General features: G+C 43.2%; 2 protein-coding genes across 3 annotated transcripts; both read right to left on the reverse strand.

Annotated features, from left to right (window-relative positions):
• Positions 1 to 260: 260 nt before the first annotated feature.
• LOC309476777 (transmembrane protein 263-B) lies at positions 261 to 2,773 on the reverse strand. Of its 2 annotated transcripts, none has more exons than XM_082139930.1 (3): positions 2,626 to 2,773; positions 2,161 to 2,242; positions 261 to 890 (listed from the first exon to the last, which is right to left on the reverse strand). In XM_082139930.1, the coding sequence occupies exons 1-3, from the start codon at positions 2,632 to 2,634 to the stop codon at positions 622 to 624; spliced, it is 360 nt and encodes a 119-aa protein (XP_081996056.1). In that variant the 5' UTR covers positions 2,635 to 2,773; the 3' UTR covers positions 261 to 621. The 2 variants fall into 2 exon arrangements, with proteins under 2 accessions (XP_081996056.1, XP_081996055.1); XM_082139929.1 differs by having other exon boundaries at positions 261 to 893.
• Positions 2,774 to 3,375: 602 nt separating this feature from the next.
• Positions 3,376 to 15,938, reverse strand: cry4 (cryptochrome circadian regulator 4). The gene is made up of 11 exons (XM_082137654.1): positions 15,756 to 15,938; positions 14,485 to 14,910; positions 14,220 to 14,336; positions 13,860 to 14,004; positions 11,111 to 11,251; positions 9,520 to 9,690; positions 8,759 to 8,899; positions 6,722 to 6,873; positions 4,118 to 4,215; positions 3,927 to 4,037; positions 3,376 to 3,810 (listed from the first exon to the last, which is right to left on the reverse strand). Exons 2-11 carry the CDS (start codon positions 14,895 to 14,897, stop codon positions 3,632 to 3,634), a joined length of 1,668 nt encoding a protein of 555 aa, XP_081993780.1. The 5' UTR covers positions 14,898 to 14,910; positions 15,756 to 15,938; the 3' UTR covers positions 3,376 to 3,631.
• Positions 15,939 to 17,607: the final 1,669 nt, after the last annotated feature.

The raw sequence follows: 17,607 nt of genomic DNA on the forward strand, positions 1-17,607 counted from the left end.
AGACTTTTTTCTTCGCAATTCAGAATTTACGAGATATAAACTCACAATTGTGAGTTGAAAAGTCACAATGACATTTTTTTCTAAGGCGAAAACAAACTTCCATACATTACTATTCGCTTTTTGACAAACAAATTTAACTAGCGTAGCTCAAATTGTTTGTCTCTTGAGTACGTTACCTGCTCATAACTGATCAAACTTGTGTAAAATCATCTCCTGTCCGTATCTGGAGAGGTCTGAATCATTGAAAACACTTTCCCCAACATCTTTCACATGACTTTATTAAATTCAAATAATAAAAACAGACATTTATTAACACAGAATCCAGCCGATAACATCCCAGGAGGAGTCTGTTAACAGTCTAGAGAAACGCAACATAACCTTCAAAAGCATCACCGATAAACGTGTCTTTGGTCGCGGATCTGAGAAACCCGACAGCATCAAACATCAAACCGTTTACGCAGTTACAACACAGTATGACGTACACAAAACTCTTCGTCTCGGACGTTTGATTGGTCGAAAACATCCGTCAACGTCTCTGTAACGTGATGTTCTCGCTATAATCTACGGTTTAATGGCGGTCGACAAACCAAGTTTCGTTATAATCTTCATCGTAATCCAGTTTCACTCTGATTTGTCTTTCCGTTTTCCTGTGACTTTATTGGCTACCGTTGAGCCCACCGAGGACACGCCCCCTGCCAGCGCCGAGACTCCGCCCTTCACCAGGCCGACGCCCACCGAGGGGACCGCGGTCACAGCTGATTTGGTGATCTCGTAGCTTTTCCCACCCAGCCAGGAGACTCCGCCCACTGTGGCCCCGACCACGCCCCTCACCACACCCGTCACCCGCCAGATCATCCCGGGCGGAGCCGTCGCGAGATCCTTACCGCCATCTGCTGACCATTAAAGGAACGGCGCTTAGTTATAATAATGCAACGAACATTTGTATCTTGTGTTTGTTACAATTTGCAATAAAAAAATAAAATAAAACAAAGACAGTGACAGACAAAATGAATAAATAATAATAATAATAATAATGCACAAAACATTTGTATCTTATTTTTGTTAAAATTTGCAATGAAAAAAAGAAAAAGAAATATAATGACAGACAAAATATTTTTATAATAATTTTCAAATTAATTAATAAATTAATTAAAATTTCAACTGTTTACACACACATTTTTTTCTTTTTTTCAAAACTTTACACACACATCCAAGAATTCCACACACAGAATGCCTCACATCTCTTGCTAAATGAAGCACTGCATTCAAAATGTCACACACACATCTCAAAGGCAAACATGTGTCTTATGTTGCAAACACCTGTGCCATAATATTATAATATTATAATATAATATTAGTTTTGGATAGATCATAAACACACAGTTATTCAACACCTAAAGCTCTTCTTTCATGAGCTCATGTGTTCATTTCTGGACAAGACTGAGATTCACGGTAAACACGAAATTGAAGTGTGTGTGAGGAGTGTGTGTGAGGAGTGTGTGTGAGGCTGTGATGAATTACTGTGGTGTTTTGATAGGTTGTGTTTGAAAAAGGAAATCAAGAGACTTTCCTGTTAGATTTGTGTGTGTTTCATAGAGAAGTGTGTGTTGTGGATTGATGAATCTGAAAACTGTGTCGAGTGCTGAGAATGAGTGTGTGGTTTTGCAGATCTGGTGTGTGTTTCTGGTGTGTTTGAGTGTCAGGTTTCAGAAACTGTGTGACAGGTGAGGATTGTGTGTGTGAGCGGTCGAAGAAAACCTGTAATAACCAGAAATAAAACCAAAACAGGTGAAATATATGAGCAGATTTCATGTTTTCTGTGTGTGTGTGTGTGTGTGTGTGTGTGTGTCATGCAGACGGTCATTATGCATCTCTTGCATCATCAAACAACATTCTGTCCAAAAACAAGCCTGAATTCCCAGCGCGTGCAGGAACGTCTCGGAGCAGAAGAGTGTTATTCCCCAATGACTCACACACACACTGAAATAGCCGACTGCAAATCTCACAAGAGCGTGTGTGTGTGTGTGTGTGTGTGTGTTGAACGAGTGTACCTGCGGATGGACTGGTGTGTGTGTGTGTGTGTGTGTGTGTGTGTGTGTGTGTGTGTGTGTGTGTGTGTGTGTGTGTGTGTGTGTGTGTGTGTGTGTTGAACGAGTGTACCTGCGGATGGACTGGGGTGTGTGTGTTCTTCTTCTTCTCCTCCATATGTTTCACTCCGGGACTGAACTTCTGAATTCACACTCTACAAACCGGACTCAGAAATATTAATATTCCCAAAGTTTACAAATTAATACATTTATTATAATGTTTCTTTAATTGCTAGTTAACACAGGTGAAATGCACAGGTGAGCAGAAGCTAAACAGGAGATCAGAGAAAACTAATATAATTATTATAATTAAAAAATAATTATAGTTGTTTCCAGAATGTCGTTACAATATGGTCACTTTATATTGTTTATGCTAAACTTTCATACACTTTCCTGGTGATATTTCTCTCCTTGTGCAATATTGTGCATCTCAGTCTCAAACGCGACTTTACATTATATATAATATTCTGAAAGATGCACAAAAGAAAACTTTCATGAAGTGTTTATCATGTGAAATGAGATGCAGATTTCTCCTCACCTTCACCATGATTGTGCAGGTAAATTCACCGCATTCCTCTCCAGACGCGCGCAGAGCTCATCCGTGTGTGTGTGTGTGTGTGTGTGTGTGTGAAGAAACTCCACTGTGGCGACGTGGCGCTCAATCCAGACCAGGATGCGAATCAACCGGGCTCATGAATATTCATGACGCTCGCGCAATGCTCCTACGTGATTGGTTGAAAAGGGGGCGTATTGACTCGAGAGCGTGAGTTATGATTAGCAATCGTGTTACGTGATTGGACGCTCCGAGAAAATAACAAGGTACGTCAGCACGACCTGATTAATATTCATGAGCACCGCCTTCGCCATTGTAGGATTGGCTACTTCAACCCCCGGATATTGCGTCACAAGTGCTGGTCAGTCAAATCCACATTCTAAAACATAAGATATTGATAGCAAACACTTGAGTGAGGATTTAACTCAAGCAAATGACATGTATAATCTGATTTTCGTTGAATATTTGTTCATACTCATATTGAATGTATAACAAAAATGTTAACCAGAAAATTTCTAAAGAGTCTATGGAATTAACAATAGCAAACGACACTTAATTAAAATTAGAGTAGTTTGAATGCTAATTTATTAGGAGCCTAATTTTACTTGGTAAAATTATTAATATTTATTTCCAGGTTTAAGTTAAATCCCAGATTTTCACTGTAATCTCTGACCATCTGAGAGAGCTCTGAGGAGATGCAACTGTTACGACTAATATTTATTTACACGCCGAAGCTCATTTCAACACGATTTATTTGTTATTTTGCATAGCATAGACATGATATTTAATAAATGACAAACAAATGTGCATTAGAAACACTTTCAAGTTTCATCACTTTCCTTATTTGGTTAACAAAAACTCTCATGTACAAAGAAAAACACACCAGTTCAAACAAGCAACACCCAGTATGTTTGTTTGACAGATCAATAGAGTTCAAATTGTGCGACATCATGCGGTTCCGTTCGGTATGTCACATGATCCTCGAGTACAGTCATGTGACATCTTCGCTGAGCCGCACAGTCTCTAGTGTCCAGCTGGAGGGGCGGGACTTATGATCAGCGCTGCCACTCAAACGTTTCGACCTGCTGCGTGGCTCCGCCCCCTCTAGAAGCTCCTCCTCCTCCTGCAACTCACGCTTAAGCCCCGCCTCCATCGGGTCATCTGTCACATCTGCGAGGAGATCAAACCAAGTCAGTGTTTATGATCATTTGATGGTGTTTTATAGCTTTTTAAAGAGTGAACGCTCAGCTAAATGTCTCAAAAGCATACGTTTTTTAACGTTTTACCTCGCGTGAGTTCTGCCGTTTTCTGCTGCTCCGTGCGCACCTGACGCATCAAACCCAGGTTCCTCTGGCTCGCCTCTGTGTGGCACACCATGGGACAAGGATAGTCCTTACCTGCACACACACACGGGTCAGAACATTACTAAACTGCCGTCGCAGCGATGAGTTAGTTAGCGTCTAGCGTCTTTGCGTACCGATGATGCAGCCGGCGCTGAGCTGGACGTCTTTAGGCGCTTTCCACGGCTCGTAAATATACTGCGAGGGGAAGTTCTTCAGCACGGGCAGGTACTTCCTGCAGATCCAACACAGAACATCATGAATATTAAACGGCGGTGGGCATGGCCGAACATCATGAATATTAAACAGCGGTGGGCGTTACAGAGTGAATACAGAACATCATGAATATTAAACGGCGGTGGGCATGGCCGAACATCATGAATATTAAACAGCGGTGGGCATGGCAGAGTGAATACAGAACATCATGAATATTAAACAGCGGTGGGCGTGGCAGAGTGAATACAGAACATCATGAATATTAAACGGCGGTGGGCATGGCCAGACATCATGAATATTAAACAGCGGTGGGCGTTACAGAGTGAATACAGAACATCATGAATATTAAACAGCGGTGGGCGTGGCAGAGTGAATACAGAACATCATGAATATTAAACGGCGGTGGGCATGGTCGGACATCATGAATATTAAACAGCGGTGGGCGTGGCAGAGTGAATACAGAACATCATGAATATTAAACGGCGGTGGGCATGGCCGGACATCATGAATATTAAACAGCGGTGGGCGTGGCAGAGTGAATACAGAACATCATGAATATTAAACAGCAGTGGGCGTTACAGAGTGAATACAGAACATCATGAATATTAGACAGCGGTGGGCGTTACAGAGTGAATACAGAACATCATGAATATTAAACAGCGGTGGGCGTGGCAGAGTGAATACAGAACATCATGAATATTAAACAGTGGTGGGCGTGGCAGAGTGAATACAGAACATCATGAATATTAAACAGCGGTGGGCGTGGCAGAGTGAATACAGAACATCATGAATATTAAACAGTGGTGGGCGTGGCAGAGTGAATACAGAACATCATGAATATTAAACAGCGGTGGGCGTGGCAGATCAAATGCAGAACATCATGAATATTAAACGGCGGTGGGCATGGCCGAACATCATGAATATTAAATGGCGGTGGGCGTGGCAGAGCAAATGCAGAACCTCATTGATATTAAATGGCGGTGGGCATGGCAGAACATCATGAATATTAAATGGCAGTGGGCGTGGCAGAACATCATGAATATTAAATGGCGGTGGGCGTGGCAGAGCAAATACAGAACATCATGAATATTAAACAGCGGTGGGCATGGCAGAACATTATGAATATTAAACGGTGGTGGGCGTGGCAGAGCAAATACAGAACATCATGAATATTAAACGGTGGTGGGCGTGACAGAGCAAATGCAGAACCTCATGAATATTAAATGGCGGTGGGCATGGCAGAACATCATGAATATTAAACAGCGGTGGGCGTGGCAGATCAAATGCAGAACCTCATGAATATTAAACGGCGGTGGGAGTGGCAGAACATTATGAATATTAAACAGCGGTGGGCATGGCAAATCAAATGCAGAACATCATGAATATTAAACGGCGGTGGGCGTGGCAGAACATCATGAATATTAAACAGCGGTGGGCGTGGCAAATCAAACTATTAAAGGGATACTTCAGGATTTAGCATTAAGCTTTGTATTAGTAGAAAACCTGTAGTATTTTCGAATTACCGTGCTTTCCACCCTCATATCCCCCTGAGATGAGAGATTTATGTATTTCTTGTCTGGAAAAAATCCTCCGATGACGCAAAAATCGACTGGATTTTCTGGCCAGAGGCTAAAGACTACAGCCAGTAGGAGGAGCTGTCCCACATGTTCTCAACCCGCCCATAGAGGGATCTCACTCACAGAATGTACACATAGTTTCAGCCGTCTTTCTTTGGAAGCTAATCTAACAGGCTCTTGTTCTGTGGAGAAAGCTGAGTAGTAGGAGAAAGCTGAGTAGTAGGAGAAAGCTGAGTAGTAGGGTTTACCATCCTCTTTTTCCCGGACATGTCCGGCCGTCGAGATCGTCCAAAATGTCCGGGATTCGGCTTTTGGTTTCTGCAGTCGCCATTCATTGTTTACATGCACACCTTTTGTTTCAATCTAACTGAATTCATTCCGATTGGTGAATCTGAATGTAGTGTTTACATGAACGCTAAACAAGTGATCGGTTGATGTGCGTTTTAACATTGCTAAGAAAATTCCCGCTCCTCCGTGAGAGATACGAGACCGGTGCGTCTCAGTAATCACGCCACCGGCCTCGCGCCGTTCTCCCGCGCCCCTCAGCCTCGTCCTGCTCGCCACAGTAAACATGATGAATGGCAGCTGTAGAACGCAAAAGCCGAATCCCAGACATTTTGGCCGATCTCGAAATCCCGGGCCAACTCGTCACGGAGACTCACTAGTAGCCTAGCCTTGTTGTTTTCAACTGCGCTCTCTAACCGGGAGGCGTGGCTTGGGAGTGGCCTCGTAGAGCAGCGAAGCAAGTGCATTCTGGGAGCTGTTGTCTTTCATCCACATAAGCCAAAAATACATTTTCTGGCTTTTCTCAGTCTAGAAAGCTCCAAATTCAAAAATTTCTTCACATTTCTTCTACATAAATGACCTATTTTAAAAAATTTAACATTTACCTTTCAAGAGGTGAAGTATCCCTTTAAAGAGGCTTGTGTGGAGTGAGCGTGATCATACCTCAGATACTGTCCTTGAGGGTCAGTCCGACGACCAAAGCGCACCGGGCAGAAGATCCTGGTGTATTTGTGGAAGAACGCGCTGGCGGACAACCACATCCAGTTCCCAGCGTTTAGGCTGTAGTCCGCGTCCAACAGGAACTCCTCGAACACCTGAGAACAGACACGGAGGCGGCTGAAACACCTGTAGGCTTGACTCTATAGGGGCTTTCGGAACTGTCATACATAGAAAGTAGACCGTAATGAAGAGTTATTAGCGGATGCCGTGTGGTTGATGTCCAGTGTTGATGAGCAGAAATACATAATCATGTTTCTCTTGATCTCCTCAAAGTTGAGCTGGATTTTCTCCTCAGTGTAAGAGATTAAGAGCTTCATCTATCACTGTTTTACATGTTCGTAGAGTTAGTTTCTGGAGTAAATATATAGGCTATAATCTGTGTTTACACAGCTTTTTTTTAAATGGCGGGTTCTGGTGTTTCACGTGTATTCGGCCAATCAGCGAACACTAACATCACGGATAGTTCCTATAGTGCTGGTTTTTGACCGACTAAATAGAAACTAAATTGTGACCCTGAACCACAAAACCAGTCACATGGGTCAATTTTTTAAAATAGAGATTTACAACTATTTGCCGAGATACAACTATTTGAAAATCTGGGATCTGATGGTGCAAAAAAATCTAAACATTGAGAAAATCTCCTTTAAAGGGACATTGTGTAGGAATTTCTCCCATCTAGCTGTGAAATTGTATTTTGCATTCAAACGAATAGTGCTCTCCAGCGCCTCGCTTTTTCAAATGCGTGTTGCATCTACGGTAGCCGTTATGTACCAAAAAGCTATGACAGGATGTCTTATAATAGCACTTCATCGAGTTTTCCTTCGGGTGAACTGGTTTGTTATTTCAAACAAACTGCAACTTGACACAACGAACAAACGAATGTTACAGTTTTGAACAAACAAAACTTACAACCTTGTTTTTAGGGCCTTCTCTACTTTACTCAACAGCTGCTATTCATCAAAAAGCTGGTTTAACTTTTAACTATAAATGTTCTACTGTCTATATAATAAAGCAATGAAAAAAAGCTTGTAATTAAGACCGTAACATTGACTTACCTGTCGAGAAGAAAGCAGGCAACTTCAGCATCTCTTTTGATAGCTTTATCCTGCATTAGCTTTCCCGACATTAAACCTTGTTTTTTGTAATGTCCGGTCACGTTTCCTTTTACGGTCTATTTTGGACTTTTCGACGACGAGGACTCCTTATCCTGTGACTCAGCATATGTATGGACTCCTCCATTATAAATAACCGTGCAGTGCAGCCTTTTAAACTTGCCGTGACAAGCGCCTCTCACTGCTCTGCTCCTCCGCTTCTGCTGGCTTCAGTCACGTGACGCTGGCTCTGAACGGAAACGCGTTGGCCTATTACTTTTTGTCCCTCTCTGCTATAATAGTTTTTCAAGATGGCGGAACGACATGGAAGCCTCCGTGGACCTACCCGTCCCATGTATATAAAGATAATAAATTCTTCGTTTACGAGGATAAGTCCGATAATTAGCAGAGGTATTTGTACACCATTGAGGACATATTTATGAGTAAAAATATTGATTTTAGATAATAAAATACCTAAAAAACTACACATTGTCCCTTTAAAGTTGTCCATTTATTTTCACAATTTTGCTGCATCCACTCACAATTTTTTTTTTATATATTTACTGTAGGAAATGTACTAAATATCTTCATAGAACATGATCTTTACTTAATAATAATTAAGTAACCCATAATTTTGACCCATACAATGTATTGTTGGCTATTGCCACAGATATACCCGTGCGACATGTGACTGGTTTTGTGATCCAGGGTCACACTTAGTTCCTCCAAAAGGAGTTCCTAGAACTGAAATCGTTCCTAGTTCCTGCGGTGTGAACACGCCAAAATCCGGGAACTTCCGCCAGTAGTCCTAGGAAGTATGAGAAGGTTCCTCTGGTGCGAAAGCCCCTACACACACACACACACACACACAGAGAAAGCCCTGCTTCACCTTCATGCCCTCCTCCCAGCTGATCCACAGGTCTCCTCGGGTCAGGAAACAGGCCACGGCGTGTCGAGCCAGATGATGGATCCAGCCCTCCTGACGCAGCTGGGTCATGATGGCGTCGATCCAGGGGAACCCGGTGCGGGCCTGAGGAGGAGAACGTTACTGACGCCACACACACCCAAGAGTACACCCAGAGTCCTGCACACGACGGGCGGCACGCTAATATCCGATGCAACGGGTGGAATAATGTTTACATGTAGGGTGCGGGTTGAGTCGGACGCGGGTCCAATAGACCTTTCAGTTGTGGGCGGAGCTTAGGTGGAGGCAGAACGATTCCCTACTGGAGAAAATCAGATTTTATGTGAATGTGTAAGGTCACTCGCTCGTCATAGCGCTGAGCGTTGTAGCCAATCGCGCTCCATCTGATTGAAAGCTACAGTGATATTAAAGGGAGCGCGCTTTGCTCGCTATATGTATTTAATATATTCACAATTTGAATAAAAGTTTTAGCCTATTTGCTTAATTGCATTGACTCTAATGTTGGATTTATTGCTTGTGTTCGGCTACATGAGAAATGATCTGTGTCTAACGTGACCTCATGTAGGAGACTGAATGCGGGTCCGGTTCGGGTCGTGGTTTATATGTCAAACGGGGCTGAGATCAGTGTTACTGTCGGGTGTTCTGCTCATAACTGCGGGTTGGGGTGTATCAAACAGGACCCGTGCAGGACTCTGGTACAGACGCTGAACACACGCTTCTCTTACGGTTCTCCACTTCTCCAGAGACTCGGGCTCGTGGTACCAGCGGATCTGCAGACAGATCGGGTTCCCCTCCATCTTGGTGAAGTTCGGTGTGGCGGACGCAACGGTGTAGAAGAACTCGCGCCACAGGACCTGGCCCTGGAGAGACACGGGCGGCAGCGAGTGGTTCTTCGACTGCGGATGGAGAGCGTCAGACTCAGTGAAGCTCAGGGAACATTTAAAGGTGACATATCATGAAGATCTGACTTTCCCAGTGTTTAAGTGTTATAATCATTTGCTTCTACCAACCTAGAAAACATGAAAAGTGAAACCCAGTAACTGTGTTCTGGTGAGTCTTTCTCTACAAGCATGTTATAAAATAAGTAAATCAGATTTCATTCTCCTTCTGACGTATGAAGAGGATCTTATTATAATATTACCGGCTCTTAATCTGCACGTTTACACACACCAGCCGACATTTGGTTCCACAAGCGACAACAGAGACCAGTTCTAACACAATGATAAAGATCCAGCAAAGCCTGAAACTGTTCTGTGGTTGAGCACAGACGAGCACTGAACACTATTGACCAGAACATGTCACCGCTGTCTTATAAACACCTCAGGAACTGTGGACACTTGTGGAGAAGTTAAACATGATGATGAGATGATCAATGTAACTCCACAACAACTACAGAAATGTCTCCACTAACATTCAGAAGCTCTTCCTGAGTCTCTCCGTAAAGGCCAATTTATACTTCTGCGTCGGGTGCGCGTAGAAGGTACGGCGTAGCATACGCATTGACGTGTACCATACGTCGTACCCTTCGCCGTACCCTGACGCGCACCTCCTCAAAAATGTAACTACGCGTCGCGGCGACGCGGACCGCAAGATCTGTGATTGGTCGGCTGGATAGCATCGCGTTTCCTCCTACGCATTTCCGGAATGATCTTCTGCACTCTGCACCGCCCGCCCGCCATTTTTAAATTCCGAAGATCAGTGAAGAGCCAATAGACCAACTGACCGAGAGATTGCTTGAAGAAGTGCGGAAATACAGCCATCTGTATGACTCCTTCAGTCGCCATTGCTCGTAGAAACCTAAACTCAAAATAGCCGCGAGGAATGTAAACACAGTGGAACTGGAACATTAAAACCCACCCGCGCCAACTAGCGTTTCGGCGGTGTAACTGCAGAGCAACACAGACATTCGCAGAAGTATAAATGCTCACGACGGCGTCGCCTACGTGCGTAGCCTACGACGTACACTACGGCGTACACTCGACGCAGAAGTATAAATTGGCCTTAAGGCTGCACTCGCTACTGGTTATTCTGGGATTCTGGATGAGTGAGATTGGCCTGTTCTGTTATTGCCGGAGTTTCTGAAGCTTGTGTAAAGACTCCGCCCTCTTCTGAACGGAGGCGAAGCTCATTTGCATTTAAAGGGACACACAAAAACTGTGTGTTTTTGCTCACACCCAAAAAGTGTCCATTTTAACAAGCTATAGTTAATGATCTGGTATTGTGAGCTGAGATTTCACAGACACATTCTGGGGACAGCACAGATTTATATTACAGCTTGTGAAGAGGGTATAATATGTCACCTTTAAAGAGTCTGACCTGTGCGTAGACGCTGCTGAGTCTGTGGTAGAAGGTTCGCACCGACAGACAGCCGAGACTCAGGTACGGGCTGAGCGCGGTCGTGCTGGGCAGGAGAGAGTTCGGCACCGTACGCGGTTTGGAGAAACTCGACACCCATCCCTACACACACACACACACATCACACATGGCACTCCTGAACCAATCAGATTCATGCATTGATATTTTTCGTTCATGTAAGACTTTGTTTCCTTGTGATGTACATCAGCTTTATTTTAGAATTATTTACTGTGTATATACTATTATAGTATTTATAAAATTTAAATTTTTTGTTTGTTTAATTTTTATTAGTTTAGATACACTTCTATATATCTTTTTTAAGTTTTCCATCTATTTTCCATTATTTTAGCTTTATTTAAATTACCAAAAGTGATTTTTAATAGTTTTATTTAACAATAACAACTCTGTTACATGGAATTTTAGTACTTTAAACTTATTTTTATTCAGTTAGTTGGCAACATTTCTATTTTTTTCCCCATCAAATATAAGTTTTTCTTATATATTTTTTTATATATAAAAGTTTATAAGTTAAGTAAAAATATGTTTTTTTTCTTAACATTTTACAAATATTAATATTTGACTTTATTTCAGCTTTATTTCAATGACCAAAAACAAATAGTAATACTTGTATTTTTAGTTAACAATAACAAAACTGACGCACTTATTTAAAATATTTCTATTTAGCTTTGACCATTTTTTATCTCAGTTTAGTTTTAGTAATTATAGAACTTAAAGGAGCTGTATGTAAGAAATGTATTTCAATTAATCCTAAAATGGCCCTGATATGTCACTAGACATTAAGAAATCATGTTCATTTCAAATACTTCTATCACTGACAACAGTAGTCCGGCCAGGATATTGTCATTTAAAAAGTGAAGTTGCAGCCCTCAGCTGATGTTGATGTTTTCATGTTGTGTTTTGGCCTGAAGCTCCACCCTCCACCTATCTACCAATCACGAAGTCAGTAGTGTTTCGGCATCCGGGTTGCCAGATGGGGATACAGAGGGGGAGGGGAAGGGGATACACCGCTCTACAGTCATTTGAAAGTGATTGCAGTACCAGTTTTGGCCACAATCTTACATACGGTTCTTTCAAAGTTATTTTATTTCAGTTAGTTGCCAAGGCAACATATCAAATATTCATTTAAGTTTTTCATGTTAAATTTCTACTTGACTTCATTTCAGCTTTATTTCAGTTACCAACTGTGATTATTAAGAGTTTCAGTATTAGTTAAGAATAAAAACAGCAGTCTTTCTAATGACTCAGTGAATGACTCAAGGAATGAATGACTCAGTGAATGACTCAAGGAATGAATGACTCAGTGAATGACTCAAGGAATTAATGACTCAGTGAATGAATGACTCACTGAATGGCACCTGACTCTGGAAGTGTGTGTGGAGTCGCACTGACTCTGGAAGTGTGTGTGGAGTCGCACCTGACTCTGGAAGTGTGTGTGGAGTCGCACTGACTCTGGAAGTATGTGTGGAGTCGCACCTGACTCTGGAAGTGTGTGTGGAGTCGCACTGACTCTGGAAGTGTGTGTGGAGTCGCACTGACTCTGGAAGTGTGTGTGGAAGTGTGTGTGGAGTCGCACCTGACTCTGGAAGTGTGTGTGGAGTCGCACCTGACTCTGGAAGTGTGTGTGGAGTCGCACTGACTCTGGAAGTGTGTGTGGAGTCGCACTGACTCTGGCACACTGACTCTGGAAGTGTGTGTGGAGTCGCACCTGACTCTGCAAGTGTGTGTGGAGTCGCACTGACTCTGGAAGTGTGTGTGGAGTCGCACTGACTCTGGAAGTGTGTGTGGAGTCGCACCTGACTCTGGAAGTGTGTGTGGAGTGCACTGACTCTGGAAGTGTGTGTGGAGTCGCACCTAACTCTGGAAGTGTGTGTGGAGTCGCACCTGATTCTGGAAGTGTGTGTGGAGTCGCACTGACTCTGGAAGTGTGTGTGGAGTCGCACCTGACTCTGGAAGTGTGTGTGGAGTCGCACCTGATTCTGGAAGTGTGTGTGGAGTTGCACTGACTCTGGAGGTGTGTGTGGGAACCTGACTCTGGAAGTGTGTGTGGAGTCGCACCTGACTCTGGAAGTGTGTGTGGAGTTGCACTGACTCTGGAGGTGTGTGTGGAGTCGCACCTGACTCTGTAAGTGTGTGTGGAGTCGCACTGACTCTGGAAGTGTGTGTGGAGTCGCACTGACTCTGGAAGTGTGTGTGGAGTCGCACTGACTCTGGAAGTGTGTGTGGAGTCGCACCTGACTCTGGAAGTGTGTGGAGTCGCACCTGACTCTGGTAGTGTGTGTGGAGTCGCACCTGACTCTGGAAGTGTGTGTGGAGTCGCACCTGACTCTGGAAGTGTGTGTGGAGTCGCACCTAACTCTGGAAGTGTGTGTGGAGTCGCACCTGATTCTGGAAGTGTGTGTGGAGTTGCACTGACTCTGGAGGTGTGTGTGGGGTCGCACCTGACTCTGTAAGTGTGTGTGGAGTCGCACTGACTCTGGAAGTGTGTGTGGAGTCGCACTGACTCTGGAAGTGTGTGTGGAGTCGCACCTGACTCTGGAAGTGTGTGTGGAGTCGCACCTGACTCTGGAAGTGTGTGTGTGGAGTTGCACTGACTCTGGAAGTGTGTGTGGAGTCGCACCTGACTCTGGAAGTGTGTGTGGAAGTGTGTGTGTAGTCGCACCTGACTCTGGAAGTGTGTGTGGAGTCGCACCTGACTCTGGAAGTGTGTGTGCAGTCTCTGGAGCGCGTGTGTCTCTCCGCCGGGCCACAGTGTCTCCGACTGAACCTCCAGCCCCAAATCGGCCAGAGACGGGACGCCGTACGCCAGCTCGGGATCCGCAGGGGTCGGGCATCTCCTGCACACACAATCACACCGATCACCAACAGGGTATTACCATGGTAAATGTAAAAAAACACAGAACTACAATCACAATGAGGCCCAAAACTGATTCTCCCGTCTCCATCTGTGACTCATTCCCACACACACTTGGCAGACTGAAGACCCATCTGCTCGATGAGAGCGTCAGACACAACACACACACACACACACACACAGATGGTCGGTCCTTACAGAAAGTCCTCAGCGCTGACGTCTCGGCACGGTTTCTCTGGCTCACCCAGAACTGACAGAACGTGCAGGAACTTCTTGTATGTGAGCGGAGGAGAGCCGCCGTTAGCCTGAATGATCCTGGAGAGAAGCAGACACATGATTTAAAGGGATAGTTCACCCAAAAATCCACTTTTATGATGGACTAATTTTCATTTTTGGGTGAACTATCCCTTTAACGCATTAATCATGTGGTTCTCTGCTCATGAACCGTCGGCGTGCCGTGCACCTCTGGACGTCGTACAGTGTGTGCGACACACACGTGTGCGTTTGCATTCCGCGTTCCTCCGCGAGCGCTTGAATCTCCCGCTCCACGCGGGCATGATGTGGCTCCACCTCGGTGTCGTAGCTGATCTGCGTGACGCTCCAGCGGGTCACGAGGTCGCGCAGGACCGTAGCCGTCGAGCCGCACAGGACGTAGAGCCGCGAGCCTAGCGCACGCAGCCGCGCGTCCAGATCCTCCAGGCTCTGCAGGATGAAGCGCCAGCGGGTCGAGGCCACGGTCGTCGTCTCCTCGAGGAGCGCGCGGTCCAGCACGAACACGGGGAACAGCGCGGCGGACGAGGCTAGCGCCCCCTGCAGGCCGGGGTTATCATGCAGACGCAAGCCTTTGCGGAACAGGTGGATGGTGCGGTGGCTCATGACGAACGAGAGTCTGAAACAGAGGCATTCCAACAAGCTCTTTAAACATGCTAACTGTGGTAAATGTAAAAAAACACATGGAATAATGATCATAATAAGGCCCTAAATATGGTATTACCATGGTAAATGTAAAGAAAACATGGCGTTTCCATCATGATGAGGTCAAAAACAGTGTATTACCATGGTAAATGTAAAAAACAAACATGGCACTCCCATCATAATGGATGAAAACAGGGTATTACCATGGTAAATGTAAAAAAACATGGTGTTGCCATCATAAGGTCTAAAACATAGTATTACCATGGTAAATGTAAAAAAACATGGCATTTCCATCATAATAAGCTTGAAAACAGGGTATTACCATGGTAAATCAAATAAAAACATGGAATTACAATCACAATAGGGTCAAAACACATGATATTACCATGGTAAATGTTAAAAATCATGGCATTACCAACATGGTAAGGCCCAAAACATTGTATTACTATGGTAATTGACAAAACACATGGTATTATTACTATGGTGTAGTCCAAAACATTTCTGGCAAATGTCCAAAACAAGACTATGGTACATGTGCAACTGCAGTGCATTAATTAAGACAAAATCTTTATATCTAACGTATATAATTAATAATATATATTTAGGTTATGATCCATTATGAAACAGCACCTTTAGCGCTGACATTTCACCACGTGACCGAGACCTACACATGAACACAGCTATAACTCAATACACACGTTTAGATTAATATGCACTGTATTACTGGAACATTTTTACATTGATCAATATTTAAATAATAATTTTTGACATTTAATGTTTTAACGATTTCTTTTTTATGATCAAAACTATGTCACCCACCTTCAGGTCGCCTCAGCTCAGACAACATTCATTACGACACTTCAACCAATTAAACGTTAGTAACACAAAGCGTGTGTTTGAATATGATTACCGACAACTAATTAATATTTAATAGTGGATCATAACGTGTAAATATGCGCATCCGCAGAGCCAGAACACAAAACACCGCGTCTCTGACCTGATCCCGCCCTCCTCACTTCCTATTGGACGGCCACTTCCATATGATACTGAAATCGAGCTTCTGATTGGTCATCTCCGTTCAGGCTCACATTCCTCAGCATGTGATTGGACGTGACGACTGTAACTCTAATGTAAAGCAACCGGCGTTCTCCATATTTAAAATGGGAAATTAATCAAACATTAAATACCTAGTTTTTTAAACAGTGATATTGAAATGGTTTGAAGGAGTGAATCGACATCGTGTGAAACACAGCGCGTGTTTAGAGTGAATTAGGTCAAACTATACCTAATATAGGTCAAATCTCGCGACCTCTAGTGGACATGGACACAATAAAACACACAATATATGGCATATGATAATTATATGACTGTGAAAAATGTTTATCGATCTAAACAAACCAGCGGTCTAAAATCAGCTAACTGAATAAGATGTTGTGAAAGGTGGATGGAGCCAACTAAACACACATAAATCACGTTTTTGTATTTCAAATGATTAACGTTACATGAAAATATATTTTTATTTGCTAAAATAAAATACAACCAAGGAAATGAAATTAACGAACCAGACTTTTACATGTCTACATATTTACATTTCTACATATTCTATGCAGTTGCTAGGGTATTGTGGGTGGTTGCTAGGGGATTGTTTGGGAATTGATTGTCACATCTAGTCCAGGCGTTTTAAGCCAAAATGGGGGTCAACCGTGAACAAATTGCAACAGAATCAAACTCAACTGATTTTCTATCCTCCATGTGTCCTGATAAGGGAAAAAAAGCCCAGAAGAATCCCATTAGGGGAAAGTTTTGAAAAACCCCAAATATAGTCTATTCATTCTTCTTCTCACGTGAATAGAGTAAAACATTTAACCTTTAGATATCACCATGAACATTACTGAGTTGATTATTTACATCAAGATAAACAAAAAAATGTATTACAAGTTTTTTAAAATTGTTTGTTAACATGGACAAACGGTGCATAATCTAATTACGTATGTGCTAATTTGCATAAGTTCCACAACAGATCTAAACATTGGGTCTAGCCAGGAGAACATGTGTTGTTGAATCTTGTTGACACATAACAGTAAAATACTTAATGTTAAGGTCTGAATGAAGACATTACGGCTACCCATGAGCATTAATACATAGAGGCAGGAAGAAGTACTTTAAACCAGCCTTTATTAATTATTATTGCAGAGATGGGGTTTGGGGCTGGGTCTGTGGGACTGTTTCTGGGGATTCACTTTTTATTTTACTTACCTTTAGTCTTCTGCATTCTCCTTACCATTGTCTCCTGTTCTTCCCTCAGACTCGTCCCCCAGAAACAGTCCCACAGACCCAGACCCAAACCCCATCTCTTCTCTAAAGGCTGGTTTAAAGTACTTCTTCCTGCCTCTGTATTAATGCTCATGGGTAGCCGTAATGTGTTCATTCAGACCTTAACATTAAGTATTTTACTGTTATGTGTCAACAAGATTCAACAACACATGTTCACCTGGCTAGACCCAATGTTTAGATCTGTTGTGGTATTTATGCAAATTAGCACATACGTAATTAGATTATGCACCGTTTGTCCATGTTAACAAACAATTAAAAAAAAACTTGTAATACATTTTTTGTTTGTCTTGATGCAAGTAATCAACTCAGTAATGTTCATGGTGATATCTAAAGGTTA

This window comes from Leuciscus leuciscus, assembly GCF_965113295.1.
Source record: "Leuciscus leuciscus genome assembly, chromosome: 15".
In the NCBI taxonomy this organism is placed as follows: Eukaryota; Metazoa; Chordata; class Actinopteri; order Cypriniformes; family Leuciscidae; genus Leuciscus; species Leuciscus leuciscus.